This window comes from Cyprinodon variegatus, unplaced genomic scaffold, assembly GCF_000732505.1.
Source record: "Cyprinodon variegatus isolate N-32 unplaced genomic scaffold, C_variegatus-1.0 Scaffold302, whole genome shotgun sequence".
NCBI lineage: Eukaryota > Metazoa > Chordata > Actinopteri > Cyprinodontiformes > Cyprinodontidae > Cyprinodon > Cyprinodon variegatus.
The window spans coordinates 606,127-623,104 of record NW_015150755.1 but is presented as its reverse complement, the minus strand read 5'-3'; the positions used below and the strand labels follow the sequence as shown (position 1 = coordinate 623,104).

Below are 16,978 nucleotides of genomic sequence, written 5' to 3'. Positions count from 1 at the left end.
AACAAAGGGCAGATGAAAAAAGGTTGGACACATGGAAGACAGAAGAAAGAAAAAAATAACAGCACAGTAGGACTCATTGAGGGAAGACACGGAAGAGGAGCATAGAGGGAAAAATGAAAACCAATGAAAAAGGAAGAAAAGACACAACGAACAGAGAAATGAAGAACAAGGAAGAGAGAAAAAAGAACACAAGGATGTAAGGAATGAGGAAAGGAAGGAAAACGTGATGTATGCTGGGGAAGAACATAAAAAGACCATAAGAAAGAAAATGGAAGGAAAACATTTAGACAACTAGGGAAAGAATAAAGTCTAGAAATACAAGCATTATTTAACCAACTTCCAAAGTTTTTAAACTTCATAGGAAACAGACAAAAAAGGAGCTGAAAACCGATTAAAGCCAAAGGTCACTTTAATTCTTCAATTTCAGTGTGAATAGACTTAATACCTTCACAGAAACAGTACTAAAAGTACATTTAAAGTGATAAAAAAAAAACAGTTTATTTTTAAAGCTAGACCTAAAACACAGCAGTGACCTGTGGAACTACAAACTTTATTTTGGGTGAACAATAACCTTAAAATAATATGGTCAGATTACCATCTTTTTTTTTTCTTTCTAGAAATTACTATAAAATAGTTGATTTATGTTTCTGTACACTTAAATGAGAAGTTGTACAAAACAAATACTGTCAGCAGAGCTTCTATATGAGCTCAAGCAGCACAACCTACTAGTAGAACTTCATACAATACTTCAACAAACAGATCTGAAACACGTTTATACCCCACCTTTAGAGCAGCATTAACATACTTTGATCCAGTGTAAGGAATGCTTCACATAATAAACTTATTGCTGTGCTTCTCTACCTGCCAGGAGGCTTCAGTGTTTGAGTGTTCAGACCTACAGTAAGCACTAAGCTTCTTCATGATTATCTAGATTCTTCTAGGTGCACAATGTCCCATTAGTAACGAGATCACTGCTCATTCCGCTTCAGTCCCTTTAGGACAGAGAGATGATTGTGGTTCATCAGCTATGAAAGTACGGTGAGGGTAACGGTTCCTTTGGTCCTCTTCAGGATGCCGACTGCTTCTTCATGCGTCACCCCTTCCAGGCTCTGCCCGTTCACAGCCATGATCTGGTCTCCTCGCTTCAGACGGCCGTCCTCCGCTGCTGCCCCCTGAACCCAAGGACAGACATAAATACAGTCTCCTGCTAAAGTATTTACACCTTTTGAACTTTTTTTTTTGTACATCATGTGAAAATCAGCAGCGTGTTTGTAAGCAGCATCATTTACGCATGAAAAGCTGTGCACCCGTAACAATCTATATTTTAATTCTCTTTAATCCTTTCTGTTTTATCACGTGTCTATTGCTTTTCATTTATAAGTACACAAATAACAGGCTTACACATAAAACTTGACAAATTAAACAGTTCAGGTTACAGTTATGAGGAATAATTCATAATTTTAAATAAAAAATACTAAATAATAATAAGAAAAAAATATTATTATAATAATGTTGTGACATCACACTCAGGGTGGGGTTACAGCTGTAGTGCTGGTACAAGGAGGGCAATGTTCCACAGCCCACCTAGTGGTGAAATATTTTGCAACTTTTGCATACATCCATGTTATAATAGCTCTAACGATTAATTCATGACCAGGCCATAGTTGAACTTGAGGACATTTGTGCTAACTAAGCTATTTGATTTAGTTTAAAGCAGGCATCCCCAAACTCGGTCCTCAAGGCCCCCTGTCCTGCAGGTTTTAGAGGTTTTAATTGAAAGCTGATTAACAGGCTTTTGGTCTACTGCAATCATTATAACCAGATGTGCTGAAGCAAAGAAACCTCTAAAACCTGCAGGACAGGGGGCCTTGAGGACCGAGTTTGGGGATGCCTGGTTTAAAGCATACTGACATGTAAACATGGGGTAGTCAAAGCCCAGACATGCGTGCATCTGATAACCCATGGCACAGACTAAGCTAGAGCTATTCTATTAGGAAGCAGCAAAACTGAAGTCTGTGCAAGAAGTGCTCAATGACACAACTCAAAGCACAAAAAGTTGTTTTTTAAATACCAAATAACAGTTTTCTGATTTCTATGGGGGAAAAAAAAAATCATTTTTTTTTTCAACTTTGAAACTACTAATGTTATTTTATCAAACTAAACCAAAATAAAGTACATCTCTTATTGCCTAAAGTACATAAAATGGGTTTAACATTCTCCTACCTTTCCAAATACCGTTTTGACATAAATAGGTAGATCTCCATGGGGGCTTCCATGACCTCCTACTATACTGAAACCAAGTCCATCAGGCCCCCTTTCAAGATTGATAGTCTTATACTGAGGTGGCCTGGAGGAAAGAAAAAGAAGCATTTAGGGACATTTTTTTCCTCCAACCCCCGATTTAAAGCTGCTTTCCTTTTGCAACAAATTAGAGTTCTTTGTTTGGCATTGGAAGTGCGGAAAAATGTTCCTCATACCCAATATCATCCTGGAAGATGCAGCTGGGCGTTAGAGCACCCCCTTCCTGTTTCTGAGCGGGCCCCGTCACGGTGGTGTCTCCACCTGCTACCACCTGCAGGTGTGTTAACACATACGCACAAAAAAACAAAGTGACATTGTTATGTTCCAGTCTCGATTTACCGTCAAGATAAAGACTGACAGCCTGCTGGTATAGTGGCCCATGAGGGGTTTGAGTTTTATGGTGCTTCAAAGTCTTCTGCTGGTGTTCTCCTTTCAGAGGCAGATCATAAAGAAAACGCATCGAGCTGAGCAGCAAATTATCTCCCTGTCTGCAGGTTTATCTCTCAGGGATGTTGAGGATGTGACAAAATATAAAGAAGAGTAGATGAATGTGTGTTCTGGGAGACCTGCAGCTGTATCGTTCCCGTGGCGTTCTTAAGCAGAGTGACAGCCTGCGAGTGGCTCATGCCTTCAGCTGATGTTCCACATATGCTAACAATGCGGTCGCCCATCTGGGAAAAACAAGAAAATAATGTTACAACCTAAATACAATTTCAATATTTAATTATAAGGTTATTCAAGGTGAACAATTAAAAAAATATGGAATGTCTCAGACAAGCTAATAAAAATTATTTTAAAATGTTTGCTTGTGAAAGCAAAGTTGTTGTGCTATCAGCTAGCTCCGGCACGTCAATTGCAAGAGCTACTGTATATTTGCTAAGCAGGACACAATAATTCAATCTGAAAACCTCACAAAAAAGAAATATGATTAGAAGAGTTTTATTGATGCATTTACATTAGTATTTGGCTCTCAGACCTTGGCAGGAAACATTAGGGTTGAATTATTTTGCTTTGATATGCATGAACAGGAGTAGGAGTAGGGATGTTTCCCCCCAGGCCTGAAACTGGTGGTGGAGTGGAGATGGATGAAGTTGGTCAGTACATGGCTACTGTATGAAGAGATCCAGTGAAATGCATCTGAGTCAAAATCCGACATGGTGCAACTACTGCCAAGCCTTGGTAGCAGACTGAGATGTGGATTTGGCAACCTTTTAAGATGAGCGCCGGATGCTGATTGGCTTTCGTGGAGGTGTGGTTTGGGACCGATTGGCTGAGATGGAGGCGGGCATGGGTGAGTAATTGTTTATTCAGTTGAACTTCTGCCTAGGCTCCATAATAAATAAAAAAATAAAATAAATAGTTTACTTCTGGTCCAGAGTATCCATATTGAGGATGTCTCTAATGCACTAACTGGTCAGCCTGGTTTGTATTTACGAGCAACTCTCAAATGTATTTAGGCAGATGGCCTTTTTTTAAGTGCCTTATTGGCAAGCTAAATAATTTTAAAAGAAACTGATTGGCTAAAGTGATTTAAGGATGAGTGTGATATGATCCATTTTCCCGCTGTTGGTCGGGACTCTGATGGCAACTTTTTGGACCAACTGTACCTGCCTAATCGATTCTTTCTGATGATTTTACAGAAACCTTTCCAAAAAATCTAACCTAAAAAAAAACCAAGAATTTCAATTTTAACAGAAAACCTGACCAATTGTCTTGGTCCATGTTGACAATTGGACTAAGGACTGATTAGTGGCCTTCCTGATGGTCTCTAGCTTCACTGGGTCTAGTTGAGCTTTAGGGACAAAACATTAACTTCTGTCTCTTATTGCCTTGAGCAGTGGGAAATTCTGACCCATCCATTTAAACTTTATTATAGGTACTCTTGGTCACTATAATGGAGTGTATCCATTTCTCGAAACAGAATTATTAAGACGCATGTCAACAGCACACAGTGAAAGTGAACAATAGTGTCCTGAGATAACAGCCTTGGTAAAACCGGAACCACTCAAATGTTTTATTTTCGATTTTAAACGCCACCAGCTGCACCAATGTTCTGAGATTCGATCCTTGAGGGAATGGTTCCTCCTCTAAATTCATAGCGAAACTTCTGCAGGGAGAGCAAAGCCTTTTTTAAAATACTTTCTCCCTCTTACTTTAGGCTTTAATCTTGTTTCCTACGCATTGAAGATATAATGACAAGCACTTTAATGTCATTGTGTTGGACTTATAAATAACCTGAAGCATTGCCTTATCCATTGTTTATATCATAGGAATAAGTTTAATTTAATAAAACCCATTGTTGCATTGCTCCTCTGTCCATAAAAGTAAAAAAAATCATGGCTTCCGCATTAAGTGGGACAGAAGACCAGTAAACGATGCTGAGAATATAAACTGTAACAGGATCTGTTGCTGCTGCTTTTTCCTCCAGCTCAGACCGCCTATAACTGTAGTCAGGATGAGATTAATAAAATAATAAAACTGTCTTATACAACCTAATTACCTCAAACATCCAACACTGGATATAAGTAAATATTTTCTTTTATGAGGTTTTCAAAAAGAAAACCCCATTGAAAATGAATTGAAAAGAAAACCCATAAGATTTAGATTAACATTCATAGATTAAATATTTATAAACTGGCTGATAAGAACTATGTGATAATCTATATTAAAGTTAACACAAAGTTAGATGTTCAAGGGATCAATATTCATTCAGGATTTCAGACCATTTTACTGTGACAGAATCCTGATAGGCCAATTTATTTAAAACTTCCTCTTTCTTCCTCTTAAAAGAACTAGAATTGATGGGAATTGGAACCAGATTTGTTAAAAGTCAAACAAGGCCAAAATCTAGAAAGAAAAACCTTAAACAAAACAACTGTTTGAATATTTAAGTGCTATACTATAGAAAAACAACAGAAAAACAAAAAGATGTGAAAGTTACAAACTAAAGCAGTAAAGTTTGTGGCCATAGCTACGGTGCTGTCGTGTGGACCTAAAAACATTATCTCAACATTCCCCTCTTAAGGCCACAGAACAGCATATAAAAATGTTGCCTAAATAAGGTCATTGTTTAGTTTTCCCATTTTTCACTTAGGCTGAAATGTTTCTCCTTTTTGCCTTCAATGATTCTTTGTGATCCAAATCCAAGAGTGGGAGATTTATCATCCATGTTCGCTACAGCTATTGTCCTCCCTCTGTCTCTGTCAAACACAGAAACAATTGTCAGTGTTTCTGAGGGAGCAACTGCTTCAACGCTGACCTTTAGAAGGACTTAAGATTCACAAGCGGAGGAGCAAAACTGTACTTCATATGTGGGATTTTTTATTTTTTTTGCATTTAACCAAAGAAAACAACAGTTTGAGTGAATATTTTTAACCGAGAGTCTGAAAAGTCAATCCTTTACCTTTAGCTGTGTCTGAGCAGCCAGTCCGTTGGGATTCATCATGGCGATAAAGATAGGTATATCACCCAGAGGGCTGCCCACTCCACCTGCTATGCTGATTCCCAGAGAGTCACCAGGGCCTTTAGTGAACTCTACCGTTCTGATGTCCTGGTTCTCTGCAACTGGAACACCGGTGAAAATACACAGTTTGATGCATTTTAGGTTTGGGGACAATGCCTTTCAAAGGATGCAATTACTTTTTAACTTTGTTACATTACGATAATAAACTTCAAGTATTTAATAAAATGTTATGTGAAAGACCAATATAAAGTAGATAATATTCATGAAAAAGTTGTGTGTTTTTAGAAAAGTGTGGTATGCAATTTAATGCGCTCCCTTTACATATTCCTCCCCCTTCTTTTCTTTGAACTAAAGAATTTCATCATGATGAATGTATGATTTGTTAATTTTCTGTTTTAAGAAAACATAACAATAAATAGAGAAAAATGTAAAAGTATATAAAACATTCCTATTTTATACATTTCTGATTTACTTTGTGTTTTACAATGCCCAGAAGTATATTGTGATTTGTGGCTGCAGAATGCAAAAGTGTATGAATGTGTTGGTGACGCACATTATATAACTTTGAATACCTGAAATCTTCCAGTACTTACACTCTTGACTTTTGCTTGGTGTGTCAGAGTCACTTTGAAGGTTTCCACAATCAGAACCAGACTGATTGACCACCTTAGAGCTTCCTGTTTCACTCATCTAAAACAAGAAGGTACTCAAGGTTGAGTTTATGGAAACAAGGAAACCAAAAAAAAGCTAGCTTTAAGTCCAATCACCTGGCTACTTTGGGAAAGCCGTCTCTCAGAGTGAAAAGGCCCAGCCTTAAACCTCCCTACTTCCATCTTTATTGGCCCAGCACAGCACTGCAACACAGTACACATCATTTAATGTAGCTTTCTGCTACGCTTATCACACTTTCATTGTTGTCTATAACCTGGTGAGCTGTGTGAGCCTACTTACTTTGAGAAGTGCAGCTACGGCCTCTTGAGTGGCCGACCTGACGTCTTCGCCATTAACGGACAGAATCTGGTCGCCCTGCATCAGTCGACTGTCCATGTCCACCAAACCTCCTTTAACAATATCGGACACAAACACTCCCGTGTCATTCCTGGGAGGAAAACAGACCGGGATATATCTGTTAGTAGACAAAATGTCTCTCAGTCCTCTGGGTAATTGTGTCCTCTATGCTTTAACCATGTTTATCTTTCTAAAGCCGACGATTTTAAATTATATGTTTGCAACAACAACAGGAAAAATCTTCATTTGTGCAGGAAAAGCAGGACACTGCTATTGTAGACCACATATCGTAGGTGCCAATCTCCACGTGGATGAAGACAAACAAAGCTGTGAAGCAAGGAGTACAATACCACTCAATATCCAGGGTCAGAGATACTTGGCTGTCACAGCTCCTCTACCACTAACTGCTAGCTTGCACTTTTCTTTTCAGCCCAGAGGGTTTCAGGTCATCAAAGCAGTTTTTACTCTTTTAAGCATTTTTTTTTCAATGTGTGCAACAGAACCACAGATGGAGAGGCTGCATTTATAGCTACATAAAAGGAAAAAAAGGTTCAAGGGGCATCTTTCATCTCTGCAGTCTTGATGGAAAAAATACAGCACATTGAAAACGTATTCAGTTTTTGTAAATTAAACATTTTTATCCCATTTTTAATTTTTTGTTACAATGTTTTTTTGGCTTCTAATTCAAGATGAATCCCTTTATGAATATAAAAAATTACAATAAAGTGGTCAAGTTTGAATGTTGGATCTGGTAAAACACAGACTGCAAAGATGGAGGGATGGATAGATGGGTGAATAACTAGATTAGCAGATATATTATCAGTACACCGGTTGCTGCAAAATGATATAATCTAGGTTTTTGATTTAACTTTGAGGACATCAATAAAATGACGGAAGAATTTCCATTTTCAAGACTCATTTTCTATTTCCATAGAAAATGACTCTTTTGACAAAACCAATGATGCATTTAAATTAACATAATATTTCCTCAAAAAAAATATATATGAAGGGCAGGTGTTTTTTTTTTTCATCTTATTAACATCTTCTAATATCATGAGTGCTGAGAACAAAAAAAAAAAATCAACATTACTTTGTGTTTTGTTTAGATAAAACTGTGATTTAACACTGAGGCCAGTTTGTCATACCCATTCTTTAAAATGTAAAAAAACAAGACAAAAACAGTTACTATAGACAATTGGAGAAAACATTAAAACAACTTAGAAAGATTGAATTGTTGGAAACAAGGCCAAGTCAAAATGTCTGGGCATCACATACGGTCAGGCGGACGGTTACGTTTTCTCCAGAGACCAGCAACAATGATTTCACTCTGAATTAATACCACAGTAAAAAGAGGAATCCTCTTTTAGGCACTGTAAACATTCCAACCATGGAGAAAGTGCCCCAGTTTAAAGACATTTCTCTCTCATAGCCAAAATCAAAATGAGAAAAGATGTTAACTGAAAACAAGAACTGAAAAAAATCCCAAAAGACATGTTTAAATTGAATTTTCAGTGTGAAGTTCTAGCATTAGAAGAGCGCCTTGTGGCACAGCTATACTATCTGAGTAAAGCCCACACATAACAATGAATTGAGCGTTCAGTTGTAACCTTTATTGATATGTTATTTTGAGAAGAACTGATGAACAAGGATGCCAGTTTTAGTCGTTACAGTCCTTCCTCCCACTGCCACGTGATTTTTTTTTTTCTCCAGTGCTTCTATCTACAGCCCTGAAGCAAACAGTGAAAAAGGCAATCTCACTGTGCCATCACTAAGAGCTTTGTTTGTCCAATAAAGGGTCCAAAAGCTACTTGGCATTGACATCTTAGGAGTTTTTGTCTTAAAATCTAGGAAGAAAATACACACCATTGCTGATTTGTTTATTCATGAGGTTGTTATTGTTGTTGCTCTCATTAATGTCTGAAAGAGAAATCCTGTCTGGTATCAAGTGGTTATAAAACCGTGGGATTGCCTGTGTATGCTGCTTCTGTGCTCACCCTGTTATATGGCTATAATGGTACCTGAAGTCCAGAGAAAACAAAACTAAAAGAACTGGGAATTTTATGAGGGACAAGTTAGAAAGTCAATCTAAATCTTAATTTAATTCTGTTTATACCTCACTGCTGTTAACCTAAGGATGAAAAATAAATCCTCTAAAGAATAATTTACCTGTGATCCCGTGATCTGCATTGGACAAATACAATAAGAGATAAGAATTATTAATCACTTTTTCCTTTCTATATTTTTCTACAAACTATTAAGAAAGTCATGCAGCTAGAGGATACTCAAAAGCACAATAAACAGCATAGATAAAGCTCAAAACAAGCTCTCTAAGGGAGGAGTAACTTATTCTATACAAATACAAATATATCATTAATCAAAATAGTTACTGAAAAGTTTATTTATATCAGTAACTAACCAAAAAGGAAAACATATTACTGAGATCATTTACACACATACTGGTATTTGTTAAGTGTTTTACAACTGTTAAATTGGATTGTTCTGGAGAGTTTGTGACATAATTTGTATTCTGCCAATGAAAAAATTGTCTTTTATTATGAAAATGAGTACTGACCTAACGGTTGTAAGTAGTTGCATCTCTGCATTGAAGGTTAAGCCTTCAAAGTAGGGATGCAACTACTGCCTATTTTGCTAATCAATTAATTAAAATGATTTTAATAAAAAAAAGAAAATTCAAAAACATAATTCAGATTAAGATTTTTTGATCAATCGCTTGATAATCAGATAGCAAAACGTTACATAAAGAATATTTTTACAGAATTAAATCATGTGAAACAAACTTTTGCACTGGACGAATTTTGAATAGAGTATATTGACGGACTATGAGATTGTTTTATAATCTAAAATGCAGCTGCTCTAAGTAGGTCACTTTGAGTTTCTATACTCCAGTTAACGATTATTCGATCAAATTAGGTGACGGTTATTACAATAATCGATTAATCACAATTAATCTGGTTTATCTTTTTAGCCCTACTTTAAAGGTCTCAGTTAAAAAAACAATACACTAAGAGTGTTTTATAAAAAGCATATTAATTGAATGTGCTGTAATTAATCGGAAGGAAAATTCGTTGTAGAAATTGGTGTACCGGCAAAATGAAATCGTTCTAATTACTGGTTTAACATCTATTTTCTATTATTTTCTATTTTTAAATACCAATCCAAAGAGTATTGTTAGGTACAGGAAGATCAAAATCATAAGACCTCACAAGAAACCTAAATTTAAAAAGATAAAGCAGTCTAGGCCTCTTTAGCATGTTAGTATATCTACTGTACACCTAAATGCTACAATACTCTGTCGCAGATATTCATCCGAAACATGCCACCATCAACTTTTGAATCCATATACCATACAAGACAAGCACAAATTTTAAACATTCTGTTTAAACTTGGCTATAAATGTCTGGTAAATCTCATCCAAATACTTGACTTGGCTTGCCTCTATATTTTCTGCCCTACTTTTTCCTTTTACACATTTTTCCATTGGGATGTTTGGATATGAAACGCTTTAAACTGTAATAAACTTTTATTGCTTAACCACCTTGTGGAGGTTGCCACAAGACTTTCTCTGGGTTGTATTATATTAAGAACTTAAAATCAAGGTTTTATTAATATCATACTTATCTGATCAACTCAACAATCTTTTCATTAGCTGTACAGCCCGAATCATCAACGTTACAGAAATAAAGAATTCAAAATTGTACACTAGCACACAATGAATCTTTATAATATACATTTCTGAGTAGAATCACTTCAATATATTTGGTTGGGAATGATATCCTGATCTATTTAGGTTCACTATCATGCTCTGTCAAGCTTTACTTAAGCAAGTATCAGAAGCTCTGTTACTAATTCCAGTTTTCTCTCACCTCCTCCCTACGATGCTCAGGCCCAGACCCTGGCCTGGCTTCTTATGCAGCTCAACAGTGAAGGAGTCCCACAGCTCTTCCTCTTTGTACTGCGCTTCATCCCTGTAGACCGTCAGCCGAACCCTCTGAGGGGTCTGCCGCAGCACATTGATGGCTTCATCATGGCTGGCTGCTCGCAGGTCAATGCTGTTCACCTAAGAAAAGTTGAGGAAAAAACATTTAATTGTTTTATTTTCAATTCAAAACTGTCTGGAAGTTTTCCCTCAAAAGTCTACTGGCAAAAGCCTCCCTCGCTTTGTTCCAGATACAGAAACTTAAAACCTACAAGGGACTATAAAAAGCATTAATAGCTGAATTTAATCCTGAAACAATTTCTTTTAACTGCTTTAAAAGTGCTGAGATGTTTGGAAACTGAACGACTAAAATCACAGGCTGATGTCAGAGGGATAGAAAATAGCTGCAGGGAAGCCTTCCCACAGACCTCTGCTGTGGTCATTTTAACAAGCCACGTCCAGGATTTGTGTTTATCACCACATTAAAAGGGGAAATGCCACATTAGCTTTCCCCGTGGACACGCAAGGAATTTTTCCCAGAGCAGCTAACTGGGAAACTTCTTTCTTTTCTTACTTTTGACCTTATTTTCTAAACACAGCAGCTTGGCTCTCAGGCAGAACAGAATAGCAGGGGGCAATTAAGTCATAATGATGTGTGTGTGTGCCTTTCACTCTAGGTCTACAGCGTGAGCCACAATAACTGCAATCATGAGCTCAGCCCCTCTGTGACAAAGCAGGAGGTCAGAGGGAGGGCAAGTCCACGTCGAGTCTTATACTTAACTTGACATAAAACACTCCTCCTCCAATTTCTTTTTACTTTGACTCAATACCAACTAAAGGCAGTTTGGATCAAGCGCTGCGTTCCCACTCAGAAGTTACTTCTATCTCTTAGGTTTGCTGTATTAATCTACTTGATCCTAATTTTGCTTTATTTAATTATCTAGGTCAAAAAATATTTTTGTATTTTTCCAAAGCACCTCTAGGATCTGATCTCCAGCCCACAGTCTGCCATCTTTGGAAGCTGCTCCTTCTTCGTAAACTTCGTGGATGATGATGGCTCCCTGAAGAGAGGGGTTGGGGGGGAAATGAACGAAAAGACAGGAGTTAATTTGTGGTTAACTATGCCTCAAAAAAGAATTTACATGCCCTTTCATTTTTTTCTAATTCTGTAACATTAGAACCGCACAAGTCTACAATTTCTTTAAGCAATAGAACATGACCAAATGGTAAAAACCTGGTCTGATTGGCAAGAGAGCAACAAGTCTTGCCCGACTCATGCTTTTCGAGTTTCACTTTAAATTTTGCATCGTATTTTATTGCGGGGTAATCTGGAGATGCCTGAATAGTTGGTGGAAAAAGTTCTAAGTTAAAGAAAAAAAGTAAAAAAAAAAGTTTAATTTTATAACCGTATCACCATTTGTTAAAGCTTTCTAAAATTTTTCTGTTAATAGTTTAAGACATTAATGTCCAAAATGACCTATAGTGTCTTAAAACTGAAATGAGAGAAGCATGAAAGGCAGGCAGGCAAAGTAAGGGATAAAACAAGGTCACAAGGAAGGAGAGAAAACATAGAAGAAGGAGGCAGGAAACAATGAAGGAAGGACAAAATAAGTAAAAATAAATAATAAAAAAGGACAGATAAGTAGGAAGGAAAGGAAGAGGGATAAGAGTGAGTGTAGGGGAAAAGAATCAAAGAAGTCAAGGACGGAAAAAAGGATAGAGTGTAATTAGGACAGCAAAGAAAGGAAGGGCAGAAAAAAAGGGAAGAGGGAGATCAGGATGAAATGATAGAGGGTAGAAGAAAAAAATGAACAAATGAACAGAGTGAGAAATAAAAGAATGAAGAGATAAAAATTAAAGAAAGTTTGGAAAGACCAAACAAAACAAAGTAGGGGAAAACACAAGGCAGGAAAGAAGGACACGGGGAAGGAAGACTCATAAAAAGAAAAAAAAGACCAAATGAAAAAAAGGAGAAAGTACAAATGTAAACATGAAATGGAATGGAAGTAGGACACAAGAAAGGAAGTAAGATTCGGAGGAAAACAAAAATAGCCCAGCTGTTATGGATGGAAGGAAGAAAGGATGAATACAGGGAAGAAAGAATGATAGGAGGTTGCAGAAAGGGAAAGACACAACATTTAGACAGCGAAACAGGGTAAAGTCTGGAACTGGAATGTTTTCAATACTGAGCAAAGCACTACATGGCAGCAACCTGCAAAAACAAATTATATATTAAACCTTATTTCTCAACGAAACAAATTTTTCAGCTAAAGCTTGTCAGAATTTTCTTGCTTCGGCGTAGTTGTTCAGGTGGGGTCATGAGGAGACAAGGGGGTTACATTCCTGGGTTGGATGTTGTTTGCGGCAGCCGAGGCCAGACAAAGAGCAGCAGTTCCCCAAGCCCGACTGAGCAGATAGAATGGATGGACTGCGAGGACGATGGCAGGAGGAGGAATGGCTGTGACAACATCATTTCCTGACCCGCCACGGCTATTTAAGACCTGTGCTATAGTGGTGAAAACATGGGTGGGAGCTGACCAAGTACATTTACAGTTTATTTTTAAAAATCTAGTCAAGCCTGAATTCCCTTGTTGGCTTGGAGGTGAAGCATGACAGTAAGAGTCGTGTTAGAATAAAGGGCAAGCCTTGTTTCACAGTCGGTTTCCTACCAGCAGGGTGTCGCAGCCTCCCACGATGCTCAGGCCCAGGCCTGTGCGCCCTTTGGAGATTTCAATGGTGGTCTCACAGCCGGGGATGATGGGGCAGGTTGCTGGGTCGCAGACCAGGGTGGAGGGGGTGGATGAGCGACTCAGACCTAAAAACCACACAAGCAATGGAAGACAGATGTAGCTAAATATGTTTTTGTTCATCTGAAGGCTAGAGATGCTGACTCACCAGTGTTTTTCTCTGCCTCTGGATGACTTAAATTACTGGGAGTGATGCTAGGCATGCTGGGTAAAGTGGTGTAGCCTCCATCTGAGGTACTGGTGTCTTGACAAGCCACTTGGGGGGTTGGGAAAGAGGACGGAGTCTCATTTGTTTCGAAGGTAAGCTTCACTGGACCTTTGGCCTTTCTCAGTAAAGAATTCACCTGAGAGACATTAACATTTAGTCTGGTGCTGTTATAGAGACAATTATTACACCTTTTTTCTTTCCAATAGCATTTTAAACCTTTTCAATACTGTATCCAATAACTGATTCCCCATCCACAGCTAACAGTCTGTCCCCTGGTTTCATGCAGCCCTCCTGAAGATAAAACAAGGAAAGATGATTTGCAGTGAGAGGAGGATATTTTTATTGAATTTATGTTGAAAGCTTATCATACCTTTCCTGTGTTTTCCGTTGCTTTGGATATGCTCTGAATCTCAACACCAGACTCTGTGTTCCCCTCTACAAATGTGATGCCGTCCTCCTTTTAAGAAACCAAAACAACATCATTAGTGCTGAGTTTTGATCCTACTAGTTCTAACATATCAGATAAGAGAAATGATCAAAGAGTAGATTTACACAGCAAACTAAGCACTTTAACAAACTAGTGCTTTAAACTTTGGTACCAACCTTAACTTTAAACTGTTCCCTTAAAATACGTCAATTTATTAAATAATATGACATGTCCCCAAAAATGAAATGTAGCAAACATAGCTACAACAAAGTACAGTTGTTGAACATTTACGACATTGTGCCTTTATTTGGAGATTTTTAAATATCAAGGTCTATTCTTTCATTTATTCATCACTAAGGAAAAAAAGGTAGTTATTATCTGACTTAAAAAATGAAAACACACATGCTTTGATTGAACATAGACATATACATTGGGGTCAAGACCTACATTAGATAACACGAAAGCTGCACAGAGTAAAACAAAGTTCTGTTTATTACTCTCAAGTTTGCAGCCTATGATTGCCATGGGATATTCTGAATTTAAAAAACGTTGACTATTTTTTGGGAATAAAACTAGAGTAATTATGTTCCTCAAGGCTCCATTCTGGAGCCCCTACTATTCGACATCGCAGATTTTAGCAAACAACAAGATCAGTAACCATAACTATATATACGACGTCCAGCTTTACATCCCAATGTCACCAGTTGACTATGAATCCATCAGAGGTAATAATCTTTAGACAAAAGAAGGAGAGATCCAGAGTTAGCTCAAACCTTCACCTATTAAAGCTAGAAACCACTGATTATAGCCAAAATCTTGGTGTCATGATGGACCTGAACCTTCAGAGGGACATTAAGGCAGTCACTAAGTGAATCTTTTATCAGCTTAAGAACATTTCTAGGATTAAAGGACTAATGTCCAAGCAGGATCTAGAAAAATTAATTCATTATTTACATTTAGTGGAATTGATTACTACAACAGTGTCTTCATAGGTTTGCCTAAAAAGTCCATTAGACAGTTGCAGCTTATCCAAAATCCTGCGGCCCGGGTTCTCACTAGAACCAAGAAAGAAGAGCATATCATCCCGGTTCTGAAGTCCTTACACTGATAAGTCCTTATCCTGTAGCTCAGAGAATATAATTTAAAGTCCTTCTGTTAGTCTATAAATCACTGAATGGATCAGCACCTCAATACAAAACAGCTGCATATAAACCTTCCAGACCACTCAGGTCTTCTAGTTTCAGCCTACTCTGTACACCCAGAACTTGACACAAACATGGAGAAGCAGTATTTAGTTCCTATGCTCAACATATCTGAAAAAAAAAACATTCCAGAAGACTGTAAAAGTGCTAAAACACTGAGTTCTTTAAACCAGTTAGAACCCAATTTGCTTAGAGCTGCCTTTGACTGTTAAACTGTTAACTGAGGTATTATCAGTTTAAGGTTGTCATCCAACTGTTTTATCTGTTTACTGCCTGCTTTTATAATGTTTTTATCTTAACTTGCTTTTACTCTGCTTTAATTTTCCTTCTATTCTATTGTTTAATTCATGTAAAGCACTTTTAATTGTCTTTGCACTAAATTGTGCTATGCAAATAAACTGGCCCTGCCTCGGGAAATTGTGGTTTCGATCAGCTCCTTAGCAAAGTCATTAAACCCAAGTATATCTTTTTAAATTAATATTCATAGTTTTCTTATTCCACACACCTCAGCTTCTTTTATAAAAAAAACAAGAAATAGGCTCAATTCATGAATCTTACCTTGTCTCCATTACACTTAATCCTTAAAAAAAATCCTTGATAAAATATTAGCAAAAAAATATAAATATTACCTATTCTAACCACAACTATAAACCCAGGTAAAACTGCACTTGTACAAGGCCATTGTTCAAATACTAAAGTGAGATGCCTTTTGGGAATTATACATTTTATTGAACATGAACCAGGGACACAACAATCATCTTGTTAGAAGAATGAAACATATTAAATCACCTTGAGAGGTGATTTTTGTTTAAAGTGATAAGAAATTTGGGTTTTTGTGGTTCTTTTATTCAATGGGTACAATTGCTTAAAAATTTGCCTAAAGCTGTCGCAATGTCAAATGGTATAACATCTAGACGAATTACATTATGTAAATGGACTAGGTGTCTCTGTCGCTGTTACTTTTTTAGTTTTTTTAATAAGATGAGGTAATAAGTGGCATTTACAGTTGAAAATCAAAGCATGTTATCTCTTTATATGTTGATGATAGTACACCTTTTCTTAAGAATACAAAAAAAAGCATCCTATATGATTAAGAATGATATATAAGAATGATATATGTCAGACAGTTTACTCATATTTCATAAGAATGAAATATGAGTAACTTTTCAGGATATAAAATTTATATAAAATGTCCCCATACATCGTTTAAAAAAAATAAACTTTGTTAGTGTTAGTGTCTGAGTGTGCATGTGTTTGGATGGGAATAGAGGATATTAGTAATGACCATATTTGGGTGGTAGATAGTGGATAGTGGGTCATGGGAGAGTAACTAACTACTGAATTGTTATTATTAATCCTATGTTAATGCTTTGCACATTCTTTTTGGAGTGCACTATTATGTAAAACAGCCATTTTGAATGTTACAGTCATCATCATGTGTTCAAAAACATGCATATTATAAGTAATTAAAGAACATTTAATAAATGGTTAAAAGTTCTTACTATTAGAAAGGTTCTTTTTAAAGTAAGTTGAACCGATTTAGGGTTTGGAGTGGAAACTTTATTCGGTTGTCTGGTTAAACTTCTTATTTTACTGCTTTGAGTTATGTTATCTATTCCTGTACATTTTTGCATGTTACTTGTTTTTTTTTTAGTTTGTTTTTTGTTTTTTAAACTGGCTTTGAA

General features: G+C 36.9%; 1 protein-coding gene across 13 annotated transcripts in view; it reads right to left on the bottom strand.

Moving 5' to 3' along the window:
* Positions 1 to 388: 388 nt before the first annotated feature.
* Positions 389 to 16,978, bottom strand: part of mpdz (multiple PDZ domain protein) — a 79,995-nt gene continuing 63,405 nt past the window's right edge. For 11 of the 13 annotated variants that reach the window (XM_015384081.1, XM_015384085.1, XM_015384082.1 and 8 more), the window contains 14 exons: positions 14,035 to 14,121; positions 13,881 to 13,955; positions 13,605 to 13,800; positions 13,379 to 13,524; positions 11,687 to 11,770; positions 10,657 to 10,850; positions 6,716 to 6,863; positions 6,532 to 6,618; positions 6,358 to 6,454; positions 5,705 to 5,865; positions 2,868 to 2,972; positions 2,478 to 2,572; positions 2,224 to 2,347; positions 390 to 1,172 (listed from right to left, as the gene is read on the bottom strand). In XM_015384081.1, the coding sequence (XP_015239567.1) occupies positions 1,026 to 1,172; positions 2,224 to 2,347; positions 2,478 to 2,572; positions 2,868 to 2,972; positions 5,705 to 5,865; positions 6,358 to 6,454; positions 6,532 to 6,618; positions 6,716 to 6,863; positions 10,657 to 10,850; positions 11,687 to 11,770; positions 13,379 to 13,524; positions 13,605 to 13,800; positions 13,881 to 13,955; positions 14,035 to 14,121 (1,746 nt within the window). In that variant the 3' untranslated portion in view covers positions 390 to 1,025. Of the gene's footprint in view, positions 1,173 to 2,223; positions 2,348 to 2,477; positions 2,573 to 2,867; positions 2,973 to 5,704; positions 5,866 to 6,357; positions 6,455 to 6,531; positions 6,619 to 6,715; positions 6,864 to 10,656; positions 10,851 to 11,686; positions 11,771 to 13,378; positions 13,525 to 13,604; positions 13,801 to 13,880; positions 13,956 to 14,034; positions 14,122 to 16,978 lie in introns of all 13 variants that reach the window. The other 2 variants (XM_015384083.1, XM_015384094.1) reach the window with 2 other exon arrangements.